The sequence below is a fragment of the Pteropus medius genome, unplaced genomic scaffold (genome assembly GCF_902729225.1).
Source record: "Pteropus medius unplaced genomic scaffold, Ma_sr-lr_union100, whole genome shotgun sequence".
Lineage (NCBI taxonomy): Eukaryota > Metazoa > Chordata > Mammalia > Chiroptera > Pteropodidae > Pteropus > Pteropus medius.
This window is the reverse complement of record NW_024343734.1, coordinates 3804-19654: the sequence shown is the minus strand read 5'-3', so window position 1 is coordinate 19654 and position 15851 is coordinate 3804. Positions and strand designations below refer to the sequence as shown.

Below are 15851 nucleotides of genomic sequence, written 5' to 3'. Positions count from 1 at the left end.
GGGGCTCCCCGAGCTGGGGTCTGGAGGCGCCCCAGCTGAACACTGTGTCTCCCCATTTGCCCATCCCTGTCTCTACCTCGCTCTGGGTCTCTGTGTCCCTCGCTCTGGGTCTCTTCCCCTCTCTCTGGTTCTCTGTCCCTACCCCCTGGGTCTCTGTCCTCCCCTCTTTATGTCTCTGTCCCTTCCTCCCTGGGTCCCTGTCCCCGTCTCTGTCCCCGTCTCCGTGTCCCCTCCTCCCGTGTGTCCACAGTTCCTCCGGCTCTCCGACCGCACGGATCCAGCTACCGTGTATAATCTGGTCACGCGCACGTGGGGCTTCCGAGCCCCGAACCTGGTGGTGTCAGTGTTGGGGGGGTCGGGGGGCCCCATCCTCCAGACCTGGCTGCAGGACCTGCTGCGAAGCGGGCTGGTGCGGGCTGCCCAGAGCACAGGTGACTGAGGGTGGGGGGGGCTCTGCCTCCTGGGCTGGGGCTGGCTGCTCATCTCCCCACTTCTCTGGGATGCTGTGTCCCCTCCATCTCTGTATGGGCTCTTGACTCAGTCTTTAATCTCTCTCTCTCTCTCCATGCCTGCGTATTTCTGGACCTCACCACTACTCTCTGTCTCCGTGTAGGGGCCTGGATTGTCACCGGGGGGCTGCACGCAGGCATTGGCCGACACGTTGGTGTAGCTGTGAGGGACCACCAGACGGCCAGCACTGGGGGCACCAAGGTGGTGGCCATGGGCGTGGCCCCCTGGGGTGTCGTGCAGAATAGAGAGGCCCTCACCAACCCCAAGGTAGGAGCCGGGGTCTTGGCAGAGAGAGGTTCTGGCCATGGGCTTCTGGGTCTGAGGGAGGAAGGGCCAGGCCGGGACTCCTGGGTCTTGGGGTGCAGGAGGGGCCGGTGTCTGTCCTCCGGGCCCCGATGGAAAGACTCCGTGACCCCCAGGGCTCGTTCCCGGCCAGTTACCCGTGGCGTGGGGACCCCGAGGACCGGGTCCAGTTTCCGCTCGACTATAACTACTCAGCCTTCTTCTTGGTGGACGACGGCACACACGGCCGCCTGGGCGGCGAGACCCGCTTCCGCCTGCGCTTCGAGTCCTACATCGCCCAGCAGAAGACGGGTGTGGGAGGTGAGTGGCCCCAGCCTCAGGATCCCTGCGCTCCCGCCTGGTCGAAATTTGGTGGCGGTGGCGAGGACGAGCCTCCTATGGCCAAGTGCTTTCCCCCATCATTCGCTGTGCTTTAAAACGATCTTTATCTCGAAATCTAAAAATGCAGGTAAGTGGACAGCTTGACAAATTTTTTCACAAACTGTACCCACTTATGCAATCAGCGCCCAGATCAAGAACCAGCAGATTAGTAGCCCCCAGAAGCCCCCATCTGCGCGTTTTGGAGCCTGGATGCTTCTGTTGACATTATTTCTGTGAGATTCATCTGTATCGTTGCTTGAGTTGTAGTTTGTAAATAACCCACGAGTCAAAGGAGAAAAAAAAAGTTAGACAACATTTTGAACTGAACGATAATGAATATATGACATGCCAAGGTTTTCGAGATGCAGCTAATGCAATACTTTGAGGGAAATCCATAGATTTAAAATGCATATACCCAAAAAAGAAGAAAGGCTGAAAAACAATGATTTAAAACTCCAATTAAAAAAAAAACAAAAAACAGGAAATCAAATCTAGGGAAAGTAGAAGCAAAGAAATAATAAAGACAAGGGCAGAAATTGATGAAATAGAAATATATACAATGAAGACTGTCAACTAAACAAAAGCTGTTTCTTTGCAAACACATCCTTTGTGTAAAAAAAGTGTCCGTTTAATTCTGGCGACTTTAATTTTATTTTTTAAAAATCCTCATACAGCAGGACGGTTTTGGGGAGTGCGCAGATCTCTGCTTATAGATTCTTGTGACCAGTTTCACAGTCAGGACACAGACCATTTTTGTCACCATGAAGACATTCATTCCTTCTGTACCCCAAACCCTGGCAACCACCGATTTGTTCACCATCGCTGTCGCTTTCTCTTTTCCAGAAGGTCACATAGGTGGAATAATATAATACCTAACCTTTTTTGAGACTGGCTTTTCGCTACACATAATATATTATGGCAGCTTTAATATGTACTCTTTGGAACAAATCGAATCATACAAGGGTATATGTAAAGAAAAAGTTAATTATCTTCTCTTCCCGGCTTCGATCCCTTCTACTGGGGTAATCGGCCTTATACAGTGTGGAATTGATCCTTTTGTACCTTTCTCTATGCTTGTAAGATTATCTGCTAGTATATTTCCACCTGTATGGTGTTTTTCTTCCTTCTTTATACTATACATACACAGGTAACACTTTCTTATGACCACCCCTTTAGGTCCCAGCTTCTCTATCCTGAACCTCTTCTCATAGCTGCATGATGTTTCTTGGTCATGGATGTACCATCTGTTCTTTCCATTTTTCTTAATTGACGGATACTTAACATTTTATCAGCGTTTGGCGCTATAAACAATGCCGAATAAATATCTTTGTGCGTGGACATCTAGAATTACGTACAGTAGATTTCCCAAATGATATTGTCGTGCGTGTATATTAATAGACTAGATAACTTTCTAAAAATCTGTAGCAATTTTCCCTCCCATCAGATCTGTGTGATAGTGTTCTTTTCCATCCACTCTCAACCAGCTATGGATTTTCATGCTTTTTTTTTTTTTTTTTTTTGGCCAGTTCGATGGGTAAAAAGTGACATTTTACTTTTAATTTGATTTTTAATTTATCTAATACTGTTGGGAACTACAAATATATATGTGTTGTTGGCCAATCAAATTTTCTCAATTATGAGAAAATTTGAATAGTCTATTCAAATCTTCTTTCCTCTTTTTTCACATGGGTTATTTCTCATCTTTTTTCTTTCTTATCTTTTTATAGGATTTCTTTGTATCCTGTGGATAATAAACTTTGGACTGCTAGATGTATTGTAAACTTTAAAAAATGTTTTAATTATGACTTCTGTTTCCATAAAATTCCATTGTTTTCATGTGGTTAGATATATTTGTTGTTTCTTTTATAGCCGCTGGGTTTCCTGTTTTTGTTTGTTTGTTTGTTTGTTTGTTTAACAAAGGTCCATCCTACTCCATCGCTATACAAATATTCTCTCTGTCTTCTTTTTAATATCTTATATTTTCATATTTAAAAATTTAATCCATCCGGAAATGATTTTTACATGTTTTGAGGTAGAGAGTCATCTATACTTCTTTTCTTCCAAACAGGAAGCCATGTTTTCTTCATGACCATTTAATAAATAAGCCATCTTTTTCCAGATAAATTTGAAATAATATTCAGTATATCTTCGGTTTCTTCATACATCGAAATCTGCTTCTGAACCCTTTTCTCTTCTACCTCTCTAATCCTGTGCCAAATTATGTTGATTACAGTAGTTTAAAGATGTTTGGATGTTAATTAGGGAAAGTTCCCCCTCACTGTCCCTCCTCAAAAATTTCTTAACTCTTCTCTGACATTTATTCTTCCAGATGAATTTTAAAATGATTTTGTTCCATGAAAAACAAGGAAGACACTTCTAAACCCTCCTCCCCTCTCCTTTACTCAAACTGCATTAAATTTGTGTGTTACTTCGGGACAGGTTAATATGGTCTTAGCTTTTCCATTAATTCAGGTCTTGTCCTTAAATAAGGTTTATAAATTTCCTCATAAAGATGTCATACCTTTCTGGAGAATTAATTCCTAGGTATTTTATATATATATATTTTTATCACGACATGAATAGGATACATATTATTACTAGTTTGGAGAAAAGTTTTTGATTTTTGTGTATTTATATCAATTCTCTTACCAAATCCTCTTATTAATATTTACTTACTTTGAGCGGAGTCTCTACAACTTTCTGAGAATATAAATTATATTTTCTTCAAATAGATATCTTTGTGTATTCCAGCTTAAAAAAATGCGAGTTTTCATTCCAATTATTTCATTTTTTTTTTTTACATTATTATTCTCAAACGAGTGTGCATAGTAGTAGTGTTGTCTCGTTTCTTATTTTAATGGGAACAGAGTTCGTAGAAAACTGTCTTACAGATTTTGCTATTGGGTTTTGGTAAATATCCTTATTGGATTCGGATAGTCCTTTCTTTTTCTTATTTCCTTCATTTTCTGGTTGAATTTTCATCCTCTCCTGGCTCCTGGGTGGTTAATCAACCCTAGGATTATGCCACAAACATCTGCCTTGTTCGGGAACCCAGGAGTCCAGGCCCTCAGCCCCCTCCTTCCTTGGGGAGATGAGCATTACTGTCTTCAAAATCTGGCCCCTTTGAGCACATTCAGAGACAAGACAATTCCCATGAGCCTCAGGACGGAGGATTAGGCAGAAGCCGATGTTCGCCCCAGGGACTCCTGGGAAAATGTGATTCTCTCCCATCCCTGCAAAGGATGATGGGAGGTGACCAAACCCCCGTCTCTCTTCTCTCCTCAGGGACCGGCATTGACATCCCTGTCCTCCTCCTCCTGATTGATGGTGATGAGAAGATGCTGAAGGTATAGGGGCCCAGATGTGTGGGTTTAAGGGGTGAGGTGGCTGGTGGCCTGGACCTTGAATCATAGGGGAGGAGGGGACTGGGGATCTGGACTCCAAGTGGGGTGGATAGCTGCCTTCCCTGACCCCACTGCCCCCTTTATCTCATAGCGGATAGAGAATGCCACCCAGGCTCAGCTCCCCTGCCTGCTGGTGGCCGGGTCTGGGGGAGCTGCGGACTGCCTGGCGGAGATCCTGGAAGACACTCTGGCTCCAGGGAATGGAGGGGGCAGACGAGGTGACGCCCGAGATCGGATTAGGCGTTTCTTTCCCACAGGGGACCCTGAGGTCCTGCAGGCCCAGGTACGACATTGAGGGCCCGACTCTGGACTCTGAGATGGAAAGGAGCTGGGACCTGGACTCCTGGGTCTCGAGAGAAGAGAGTGCTTGCTGAGGGCTGGGAGTCTTGGGTCTAAGGGAAGAAGAGAGGAACGGGAACCCAGACTTGTGGATCTGAGAGAGGAGGGGCTGGGAGTCTCAACTCCTGGGTCTCAAAGAGGAGAGGCCTGGGGGCTTGGACTCCGGGGTTCTGGGACTAGAGAGTTGCTGGGCACCTAGACTACTAGGTTCTGAAGGCTTCCTGTGTCTCTGCGGGGATGCGGAATTTCATATTCTGCAGGTGGAGAGGATCATGACCCGGAAGGAGCTGCTGACAGTCTATTCATCTGAGGATGGGCCTGAGGAATTTGAGACCATCGTTTTGAGGGCTCTCGTCAAGGGTAAGACTTGGACCCCCCAAATCCTCCCCTTCTCTCCACTAAACTCTGGACACCTTTCCTGACCTGGCACTTTATCTGTCCTCTCTAATCTCAGGTCGTGCCCCCTTTCATCTCTTTCTATTTATCATTCCCCTTTGCAGTGTTTCTTGGGTGTCTGCATGGTGCTCGTGGACAGTTTCCCCAAGATACTTTCATTATGTCCCAACATAACTTTCTTTCCGTTGGACCTATGCATTCATCCTTTCCTCCTTTATCAGTTCATCCGTCCATCATCCATCCTTCCATCTCTTCATCCATCCACCCATCCGTTCTTCCATCTAACCCCTCCCCACCCTTCCTCTTCTATGTGCCTCCAGTATGTTTCAAGCACTGAGGGGTGGGGGAGTCAGAGATGAACCAGAGCACTGTCTCTCAGTGAGCAACTCCTGATATTTCGCTAGAGGAATGAATGATGGAAACCAAGGTAGGGGGCATAATGGCCACCTGGTCGTGGCCGGGGATGCAGCTCGTTTATGCATTCGACAGATATTATCCTAGGCTCCAGGGAATAAAGCAGACCCATTTCCTGCTCTCAAGGACCCTAGATCCCCCCAGGGTTATTTGGACACAATCCTAAGTAAATTTAATACAAAAGCTTGGAGGGGGAACCACTGTTAGTAAGAGGGGAAAATTCAAGAAACTGGCGTTTAAATTGGGCCTTGAAGAACTGGTAGAATTTGGACTTAGTTAGGGGAGGAGCTGGGGTACATACGTTGTAAGGAGGATTCCCAGGGCTCTGGGGGTGCAGGTGGGGAGGGTCATTTTTGGTGTCAGAAGCATTTTCCAAAGAGAACACGCACTTAAATAAAAACTCCCAAGAGGCATAGCGTCTATTTCTAATGCGTTCTCAGCCCCGCTGGCAGCCACCATGTTCCGTGGAGGCAGAAGGAATAGTTAGTTACTTCTGACTCTGGAGTCAGAAAAAGCTACCATCGAATACCAGCTTGGCCCCTTCCTTGCTGTGTGTGTGACCTTGAGAAAGAGGCTTCATTCCCCTCTCTGCATCTTGGTCTCTTTCTCTGAAAAAATGGTGGAATGTCGTGGGACCGAGAAGCCGCTTAGGAGCAGTGCCCCGGTCCCTGGGAGCTCTTCTTGACATAATTCTGTTTCTTTTGGGGACACATCCTGAAATAAAAGCTAACGGTGGGCAAATCCGATTCACTTTACGGAAGTGAACATTCGAGCTGCTTGGGAGAAAACGCAGCAAGCAGCTCTGTGAGATGTGGTTCGAGGGGGCGGTGTTCTAACTCCATCGTCTGCAAAAGAGTGATCACATTCTTGTGAAATTAGGCGGCGGCAGCGATATCAGTGGAATAGATGGGGTTTCAGCAGGTGAGGGAGGAAAAGGGAAGAGAACGAAGGCTCCTTAAGAGTCTAGTACGAGCCAGGCACTGTGCCGAGCACTCGGCATGCATTATGGCCCCCGATCCTCCGTCCTTTCCTGCAAGGATTGTCTCCTCATTTTGCAGTTAACACACTGAGGCTCAGAGAAGGGAAAGGTGACTTGCCCGAGGTCATACAAGGTAACAGGGGTCGGCCTTTTAATTCAGGTGTCTGACTGTCAAGCCCACTGCACGGGGCGCGTTTGGGGGAGACCTAAGAGGCCCATGTGGATGGCACAAAGGGAGCGTTGGAGACAAAACCAGTGAGATGGGCTGGGCCAGACCACCCAGGACCTCGACTGAGACTTTGTCCTGAGAAGGACGAGAGGACCAGTCCTGTGTATAGAAGGACCCTCTGGGATCATGCGGGGACAGACGAGAGAGGAGAAGACAGGCCGAGGATAAGGAAGTTACTACAGCGATGGCGGCAGGGCAGGACGGAGCCGTGGGCGCAGTCGGGGGGCTAGGCAGAGAGAGTGGGGTGCAGGAGAGATGGGGCGTGGGGAACTAATGATCTGGGGGATGTAAAGGGAGGGACGAGAACAGCACCTGGGGGTCTCCCTCCTTTACCGGGTGGACAAAGACGCAGGGGAAGGTCAGTTTGAGGAAAGACCCCGAGCTCGGTGTGGCACGTGGTGAGCATGAATTCAAGGCCCGAGGGAGGTCCAGGTGACAAATGGTGACATGTTAAGGCGGAATATAATGCAAGATATTATAGATCTTTTTTTTTTTTTCCCCTTTCCCTGTGAGGAAAGCAGGGGGTGATTCATAGACTCTTAGAAAGTCTCTCTCTGAATTTGCTTCTGGGTTTGGAAAAGAAATATAAAGCCGTGCGGTCCTAGGCATGTTACTATCCGTGTTTCCTCACCTCTCAATCTGCGTGGTTACGCGGCTGGAGCTGTCGATTCCTCCCAGTTTGGAGCTTCTTCCCGTGGTTATTACTGATAACAGTGCTCCGCAGTGGCTACCATCATGATTCCCATTTTATAGATGAGGAATCCGAGGCTCCCGCCGGTCGGTGGCCTGCCTGAAGTCGCTCAGTTGGCGTTGGCGGAGCTGGGATTGCAGTGGCCTCGGAGCCCCCTGCTCATGTCCACCATCGCCTAGTTGTACCATGACGATTTGGGGAACGACCGAAACGAGACGAAAGTCCTTCGTTTTGGAGATAGATGTTGAGACAGCAGAGACAGAAAGAAAAGCTAACTGTGCCCCACAAGTGCGCTGAGCCCCGGCGGTGTGTACACTTGGCTTTTCTTCTCCTTGGACCCACCGCTCGCCCCAGAAATTTCTGGCCCCTGTTGAGTGCATGTGTTTGTGGCCGTTCAATTGGTGGATCCAAGTTTCAAAGGCCTCTTGATCTTCCTTGCTCGTTTTAAGGACCACCGAGGTCTTCTAAAGTCTCTCGAACGTTCGGATTTTTTCCGACCTCATTTTCAGCTACTGTCACTTCTTTTTTTCCCACACACGCCCCAAGTTTCAGGAAATCCACGTGACTCACGTTTGTGATCATATCCTGTGTTTTCCTGCACCTGGGCCTTTGCTCAAGCTGCTCCTGCTGCCTGGAAGGTTCTTTTTCACCTTCGAGGCACGCCTCCAGATCCTGCTGGTCTTTGAAAAGCCCCACCTCAATGCCCGTCCTGTACCTGTACTAGGCTCTCAGATGGGATCACTCAAGCCTCTGTGACCATAGCCCCCTTGGGCCCTGATCACTTTCTGGGATGTATTTTCTTGGAATGAGCTCCTTCGAGGCAGAGGCTGTATCCAGTTTCTCTCCCCACCCCTCCCACTGCCTGGTCCACAACCGATCACAGTAAATATTAAATGAATAAACGGTTCTTCCTCCTTCTTGGGGGCTCTGAACCACTGGCCTGCACTCTGCCTCTGAGTTGAATGACTTGATGCTTGTAATAGCCCGTCTTCTTAAAGACCCCAGACTCTGCTCGACAACACCCCCTTTGTATGGAATTTAAATGGCAGGCATCTCAAATAGAAGCAAATCGGACACTGATCCCGTGTTCCTACCTCCCTTCTGACTCCTGCCCCCTCCCTGTCACCCTCGCAGCCTGCGGGAGCTCTGACGCCTCAGCTTACCTGGACGAGCTGCGTTTGGCTGTGGCTTGGAACCGAGTGGACATTGCCCAGAGTGAACTCTTCCGGGGTGACATCCAGTGGCGGGTGAGGGGTCGGGACCTGGGGGCTGGGGATCGGGACAAGGGGACGCACTCTCCTTCCTCCCTGATATTTGGCCCCGTCTTCCATGATGGCCTTTCCAGCCTTCTCTTAATTGTACATCCTCTCTGATTGTCCATCTATCCCTGTCTTGTTCCTTCTCTCTTCATCTATCCTTCCTTCCTTCCTTCTTCCTTCCTTCCTTCCTTCCTTCCTTCCTTCCTTCAGCTACCTTCTTCCTTCCTTCCTTCTTCTTCCATCCACCACCCATCCATCATCCATCACTTGTAGCTCTGTACCCACATCTCTTGCCTGTATCCTCTGACCTCACCTGGCCTCCGTCTGTCTTTGTGCTCATCTCTTCCCCCATTCATCCCGCCCCCGGCAGTCGGTGCACCTGGAGGCCTCCCTCATGGATGCCCTCCTGAACGACCGGCCCGAGTTCGTCCGCCTGCTCATCTCCCATGGCCTCAGCCTGGGCCACTTCCTGACCCCGATGCGCCTGGCACAACTCTATAGCGCAGCGCCCTCCAACTCGCTCCTCCGCAGCCTTCTGGACCAGGCGTCCCATGGCGCGGGGACCAAAACCCCAGGCCTTAAACCCTCTGTGGAGCCCCGACTCCCTGACGTGGGGCACGTGCTTCGGATGTTGCTGGGGGAAATGTGCGCGCCGAAGTACCACTCCTGGGCCTCCGAGGATCCCCGCCACGACCATGGCTGCAAGGAGAGTCACCAGGGCCACAAGGAGAGCGTAAGGACGGGGGCCAGGCTGGGTAGGAGAGACCCGGAAAACTTGGGGGCGGGGCTATGCCGGGAGGGGCGGGGCCAGAGACTGGGGTGGGGCTGTTGATTGGGGCGGAGCCAGGCAGGAATCTGGGCGGGGCCAATCCTCACCACGCCCCCTTGCCCGCAGACGCAGCTGCTCTCGGTCAGGGCCGCCTCGGATCTCGCGCTGGACGCCGTCCTTGGGCAGACCCCCTGGAGTGACCTGTTCCTCTGGGCACTGCTACTGAACAGGGCTCAGATGGCTTTGTACTTCTGGGAGTTAGTGAGTGCTGACTTGATCTGTGATTCTACTCTCTCTTACGTCCTTGACCTTCAGTTTGACAAGACTCTGATGTCCCTGCAATACGATTGATACCCTGACCTCTGAAGTCACCCTGACCCTCATCCCGTCTTCCATCCCTGATATATGACTCCGACTGTTGCTTCTTTCCTTTAGTTCTTATTCCCCGCCCCCACCCCCATACCAGGCATTTCTTGTAACTTGCCTTTTCTCTTAACAACATATACTGGGCACTTTCCCTTATTCAGACGTGTGATTCGATCTCATGATGCCTGTATGAGGAAGTTAGACGTTATCCTGTGTCCTATGGGGAGTCCTTTAAATACCGGTACACTTGCAATTTAGATATGTCAATCGTTGTAGCTGCAGTGTAGACCGGGACAAAACTAGAGTTAAGGAAGCCAGGTAAGAAGGTGGAGCTGGGGTCCTCCAGGCAGCCAGGTGGAGGGCCGGGACTCCAGCAGGTGAGCTAGAGCTGTTGGGACACATTTGAGAAGTCTGCGAAGTTAAAACAAAGTAAATAAAAGAGTTACAGGATTCAAATAGGATCTAAGACAGCTCTAATTTTTACGCCATAGAAGTCTTGACAGGACTTCTTAAGCCTCGGGTTGTTTTCAGCCTATCAGGTCGGGGGTTACATATAGACTTTTTTTCACTGAGATGAAGTTCATATAACATAAAATGCACCATGAAAGTTATTTAAAACTTTATAATTCAGTAACTTTGAGTACAGCCACCTCTATCTAGTTCCAGGGCATTTTCAGCACCCTAAAAGGAAGAATCCTGTTCCCCTTAGGCAGTCACTTCCTTTACCTCCTGTCCCCAGGCCGGGCAACCACTGACCCGCTTCCTGTCTGTGTGGGTTTGCCTCTTCCGGATATTTTATGTAAATGGGATCATATAACGTGTGGCCTTTTCTATTTGACTTCTTTCGCTTAGCACACTGTGTTCATGGGTCTCCATGTAGCACGCATCAGAATTTCCTTCCTTTTTAAGGCAGGATAATATCCCATTGTATGATATACTACATTTTGCGAATCCATCCATCTGTTGATGTCGTGAGCTGTTTTGACTTTTTGGCTATTGTTAATAATGCTGTCGTGAGCATTGGCGTACAAATATTTGTTTCAGTCTCTGCTTTTAGTTGTTTTGAGTACATACCTAGGAATGGAATTGCTGGATCACAAGGTAATTCTAGGTGTAGTTTTTTGTTTGTTTGTTTGTTTTTGAGGAACCACTATACTGTTTTCCAGGGTGGCTGTACCCTTTTACATTTCCATCAGCAATGCACAAGGGTTCCAATTTTTCTATATCTTCACCAACACTTGTTATTTTCTGTTTGTTCGCTCTGGCTAATTGCCATCCTAATGGGTGTGAAGTGGTATCTCACTGCAGTTTTGATTTGCATTTCGTTAATGATTAGTGATGTTGAGCATCTTCCCACGTGCTTATTGGTTACCTATGTGTCTTTGGAGAAATTTCTATTCAAGTCTTTTGCCCATTTTTCAACTGAATTGTTTGTCTTTTTTGTTGTCGAATTGTAAGAGTTCTTTATATCTTTTTGGATATTAATCCCTTATTAGATATAGGATTTGCATATCTCTTCCCTTCTATTCTGTGGGTTATCTTTCACCTTGTTGACAGTATTCTTTAATGCACAAAAGTTTTAAATTTTGATCAAGTCCAGTTCGTCTATTTTTTCTTCAGTTGCTTACACTTTTGGTGTCACATCTAAGCAACCATTGCCAGATCTAAGGTCATGAAGTTTTATCCCTATGCTTTCTTCTAAAAGTTTTATAGGTTTACAATTATCTGTTACAGTTATTTAATCCTACGTGTTGATTTTATTGAGATTCTTTGTGTGTAATGAGTCATTTCTCCTTTGCTGTTTTCAAGATGTCTTTGTTTTTTACTTTCAACAATATGATTAAAATGTTTCTCAGTGTGGATCTCTTTGAATTTTCCTATTTGGAGTTCCTTGATCTTCTCGGATGTATAAATTCATGTTTTTAATCTAATTTGGGAATTTTTAGGCCATTATGTCTTCAAATATTCTTTCGATTCCTTTCTTCTATCCTCCTTTTTTGGACTCCCATTATGCAGATATTGGTATGTTTGATGTTGTCCCACAGGTTTCTTATGGCCCGTTTATTTTCTTTCTTATTTTTTCTTTCTGCACCTCAAACTGGATAATCTCAATTGACCCATATTCCAGTTCATAAATTCTTTCTTCCGCCACCTCAAAGCTGCTGTTGAGCCTTTGCAGAAAAGTTTTTATTTCAGTTATTTTCACTTTTCAGCTCCAGAATTTCTATATGGTTTCTTTTAATATTTTCTCGCTCTTTATTCATATTCTCTATTTGGGGAGACATTATTCTCTCGGCTCCTTTATTTGATTGTCCATGATTTCCTTTAGCTTTTTGAGCATATTTAAGAGAGTTGATTTAAGGTCTTTGTCTAGTAAGTCTAGAGTCTTAGCTTCCTCAGGGACAGGTCTTATTAATCTCTTTTTTCTCGTGAACAGGCCATACTTTCTTGTTTCTTTGCATGCCAAATAATTTTTTGTTGAAAACGGGACATTTTGAATATTATGACAATGCTGGAGATCAGCTTGTCCCCTCCCTCCAGGTTTGATTTTGTTTCTCGTTGTGGTTTGTTGTTGTTGTTTGTTTAGTGACTTTTCTAAGTTATTTTTGTAAAGTCTCTGTTCTTTCTTATGTGTGGCCACCGAAGTCTCTGTTCTGTTATTAGCTCAATGACAAGCTAGTGACTTGACAGAGATTCCTTAAATGTTTGGAGCAGGAAAAAACAAACAAACAAACAAAAAAACGAAACTCTCCCAGTTCGCATGTTTGCTCTGTGTTGGAGCTGTCTTTCAAAACTTAGGCAGGCTGTTTACAATTCTGCCTTAGCCATCGCTTCCTGCTTTTGTTGCCTAAAGGTCAGCCAGGAGTGAAAGCTTAGGGTTTTCTTTAGTCTTCACTGAGCACACATCTGGTCTCGGTCGTGCATGCAGTTTTCCTGGTACACATAGGAGCTTTTCCAACCCCTTATTCTCCCAGGTATCTCCTTCCCCAGCCACTTCCCTCCAAAGTTCTTCAGTGTATCTATTACTAGCCTAGGCTGTTATTCTTTGCCATAGGGAGCCGAGGCTAAATATTTTTATTTTAAAATGCTTTCAAGCATCACCTGGGAAGTCACTTCTGTCCTGGGGAATATTCAAGAACAGTGAAACAAAGGCAAGCCCCTGAGCTGTTTCTTCAGGGAGCCACCAGCTGGGGCCACACACACAACCGCAATTACTTAAGAATAATATCTGAATTGCTCCTTCTGGTACCCAAAACGCACACCTGCAAGGCTGCCACCGAGCTGGGGAGTTGGCCATGGTAAGCGGGTTCGTGAAAATGTCACAGTGCTCTTTTACTAAAATGTAGCAGTTTCTTTCTTCATTAAGCATTTTCCTGTTTATTATAAGTTTTATACCGGATTCAGGAATTCTGAAAAAATTGATTCTGACAGTTTTTGCCAGCTTATTTGTTGCTTTGTGGAGGGGCGGATGTTTGAAGTTCTCTACTCGGCAATTTTAGGTGACATCTCCAACTGCTTCTTGTCTATAACTTCTGGTGTCATTCTAACTCCAGCTCAACCCCTGGCCTCTGAACCACCTGACTTCTGACATTTTCAACTGATGTCTAGTTTCTTCCAGATCCTTCTACAAACATTACTTTATCCTTGGCCTCTGTTGACACCTCCCTTGATTACAGGCGTTTTTCTCGCCCCCACCCTCTGTGACCCTCACTCCAAAATCCGATCCTACCCATGACAGCTCTTTTTGTCTCTCCAGGGATCCAATGCTGTGGCCTCAGCTCTTGGGGCCTGTTTGCTGCTCCGGGTGCTGGCGCGCCTGGAGTCTGAGGCCGAGGAGGGAGCGCGGAGAAAGGAACTGGCGGCCAAGTTTGAGGGGCTGGGTGTTGGTACGTGGGGCCTGGGTGCCTGGGGGCAGGGACAGGGCGCCTCCGCGAAGTGGGTGAGCGCGTCTCCCCACTCCTCTCGTAACCCTGCCCCTCCCTTTCAGGCCCCTCATCTCTCCCCTCGCACCACCTCTCTACTCGCTTCTCTACCTCTGACATAAATCCCCTGCCCCCCCAGACCTCTTTGGCGAATGTTACCGCAGCTGCGAGGAACGGGCTGCTCGCCTGCTCCTCCGACGCTGTCCATTCTGGGGGGGTGCTACCTGCCTCCAGCTTGCCATGCAGGCCGATGCCCGTGCCTTCTTTGCCCAGGATGGGGTACAGGTGAGTATCTGAGACACCAACATCCCGAGCAGCCCTCGCTGGACTCTGGGAGCTGTGGAGGATAAGCCCCTGCCGTCGTGGGCAGTCCGAGCTCTTGACCGGTCCCGCCCCCCGGAGGCCACGCCTCCTCCTGAAAGTCTCCACCCTCTCAGAAAGGCCAGTCTTCCCATAAGAGGCCCCTCTCCCTGCCAGGAGAAAGCCCACCTCCCCACAGCAAAGCCCACCCTCTTAAAAGGTTCCACTCCAGGTACAGGAATTCCCGATGACTCTAATGGGAAGTTCCAATTCTCACCCGAAGAAAACCCTTCCCGCTCCCTTAAGAGATCCCCAGTGCCAGGTCTCGGCAATTAAAATGACCTCACCAGCCAAGCTCTGGTTCCGGAAATCCCAGTCTTCCTGCAGGAAGCCCTGCTTGTCCCCTACAGCTCCCCCATCCTGCCCACCCTGACGTTTTGCACTTTCTCAGCATCCTTCATCTAAATCTGGAGTCCCACGCAGTCCCACCCTCAGGACAGGAAATTCCGCCTTCCCAATGGGAAGTCCCGTCCTCAGCTGTCGGAATGATTGGATTGTCATTTCAAGGAACCACCCAGAGTTCTTTGCTTTGAATGGTGCTTCAACTCATAGGTTCCATTCTGTGTCCCTTCCTTAACCGCCTTGTGTCCCACCTGTGAACAGGGAGAACATCCTAGTACCTGTCTTCCTGGGGGTGTGGTGAGGGTTAAATGAGCTAATCTCTGTCAAGTGCTCAGGCCGCTTAGTACCTGGCATATTGTGTTAATAATTGTTGCCCGTTTAACTCTACGAGCTAAAACCTGGGATAGTTGGTCCTTGCCTTTGACCGCCTTCCCCCCCACCCCAATAGTTTTGGTCCCCACATCGAGCACTTGCTCTGTGCCCTGGAGCTGTGGCCCAGTTCTTGCTTAGGTCCTTGGGAGGGGGCAGGGGAGAGATTCGGGGTCCTAATCCTTCCCACGCTCCACAGTCTCTGCTGACTCAGAAGTGGTGGGGGGAGATGGACAGCACCACGCCCATCGGGGCCCTGGTTCTCGCCTTCTTTTGCCCGCCACTCATCTACACCAACCTCATCACCTTCAGGTCAGTCCCTTGAGGTTAGACTGGCAAGAAGCGGGGTGCTCAGCTTCCCTCCTTCTCACTGCTGGCTATCTTTCTACTCAACCTGTCGGGTGCTTCCTCCCCCCCGCTCCCCCCCTCACTCTCTTTCCCTCCTCAGACTGAGGGCGTGTTCTGGAAGGTGAGCTTTTTGGGGGCTCTTTGTATCTGTAGGGGCAATTCCTCTGCCCTCTGGCATGGCTCTGGGGGAAGGTCCCTTTGGGGTGACTCTAAGGGGGCACTTCTCTGTGTCCCCGCTGTGTCTCTGGGTGAAGAAGTTGGGCGTCACTCACGAATTCTTCTCCCAGTCTCCTTTCCCGACTTTTCTCACTCTGTGCTTCTCTCCGTGCCAGGAAGTCAGATGAGGAGCCCACACAGAAGGACCTGGCATTCGACATGGATAGGGGCCTCAATGGGGAAGGACCGGTCAGGTGAGTGTGGCGCCAGCGCCACGTGAGGTGGGCATCGCGGGCAGCTGCAGGAACACCAGGTATGGGGAGGGGAGGAGTTG

At 48.4% G+C, this 15851-nt stretch overlaps 1 protein-coding gene across 3 annotated transcripts in view; it reads left to right on the top strand.

The window, feature by feature from the left end:
• Positions 1–15851, top strand: part of TRPM4 (transient receptor potential cation channel subfamily M member 4) — a 21787-nt gene extending 5936 nt beyond the window's left edge. For 2 of the 3 annotated variants that reach the window (XM_039868505.1, XM_039868506.1), the window contains exons 4-16: positions 251–431; positions 614–777; positions 930–1113; positions 4459–4520; positions 4669–4860; positions 5177–5276; positions 8760–8872; positions 9255–9617; positions 9780–9914; positions 13777–13906; positions 14082–14227; positions 15213–15325; positions 15694–15851. In XM_039868505.1, the coding sequence (XP_039724439.1) occupies positions 251–431; positions 614–777; positions 930–1113; positions 4459–4520; positions 4669–4860; positions 5177–5276; positions 8760–8872; positions 9255–9617; positions 9780–9914; positions 13777–13906; positions 14082–14227; positions 15213–15325; positions 15694–15775 (1965 nt within the window). In that variant the 3' untranslated portion in view covers positions 15776–15851. Of the gene's footprint in view, positions 1–250; positions 432–613; positions 778–929; positions 1114–4458; positions 4521–4668; positions 4861–5176; positions 5277–8759; positions 8873–9254; positions 9618–9779; positions 9915–13776; positions 13907–14007; positions 14228–15212; positions 15326–15693 lie in introns of all 3 variants that reach the window. The other variant, XR_005654024.1, reaches the window with a different exon arrangement.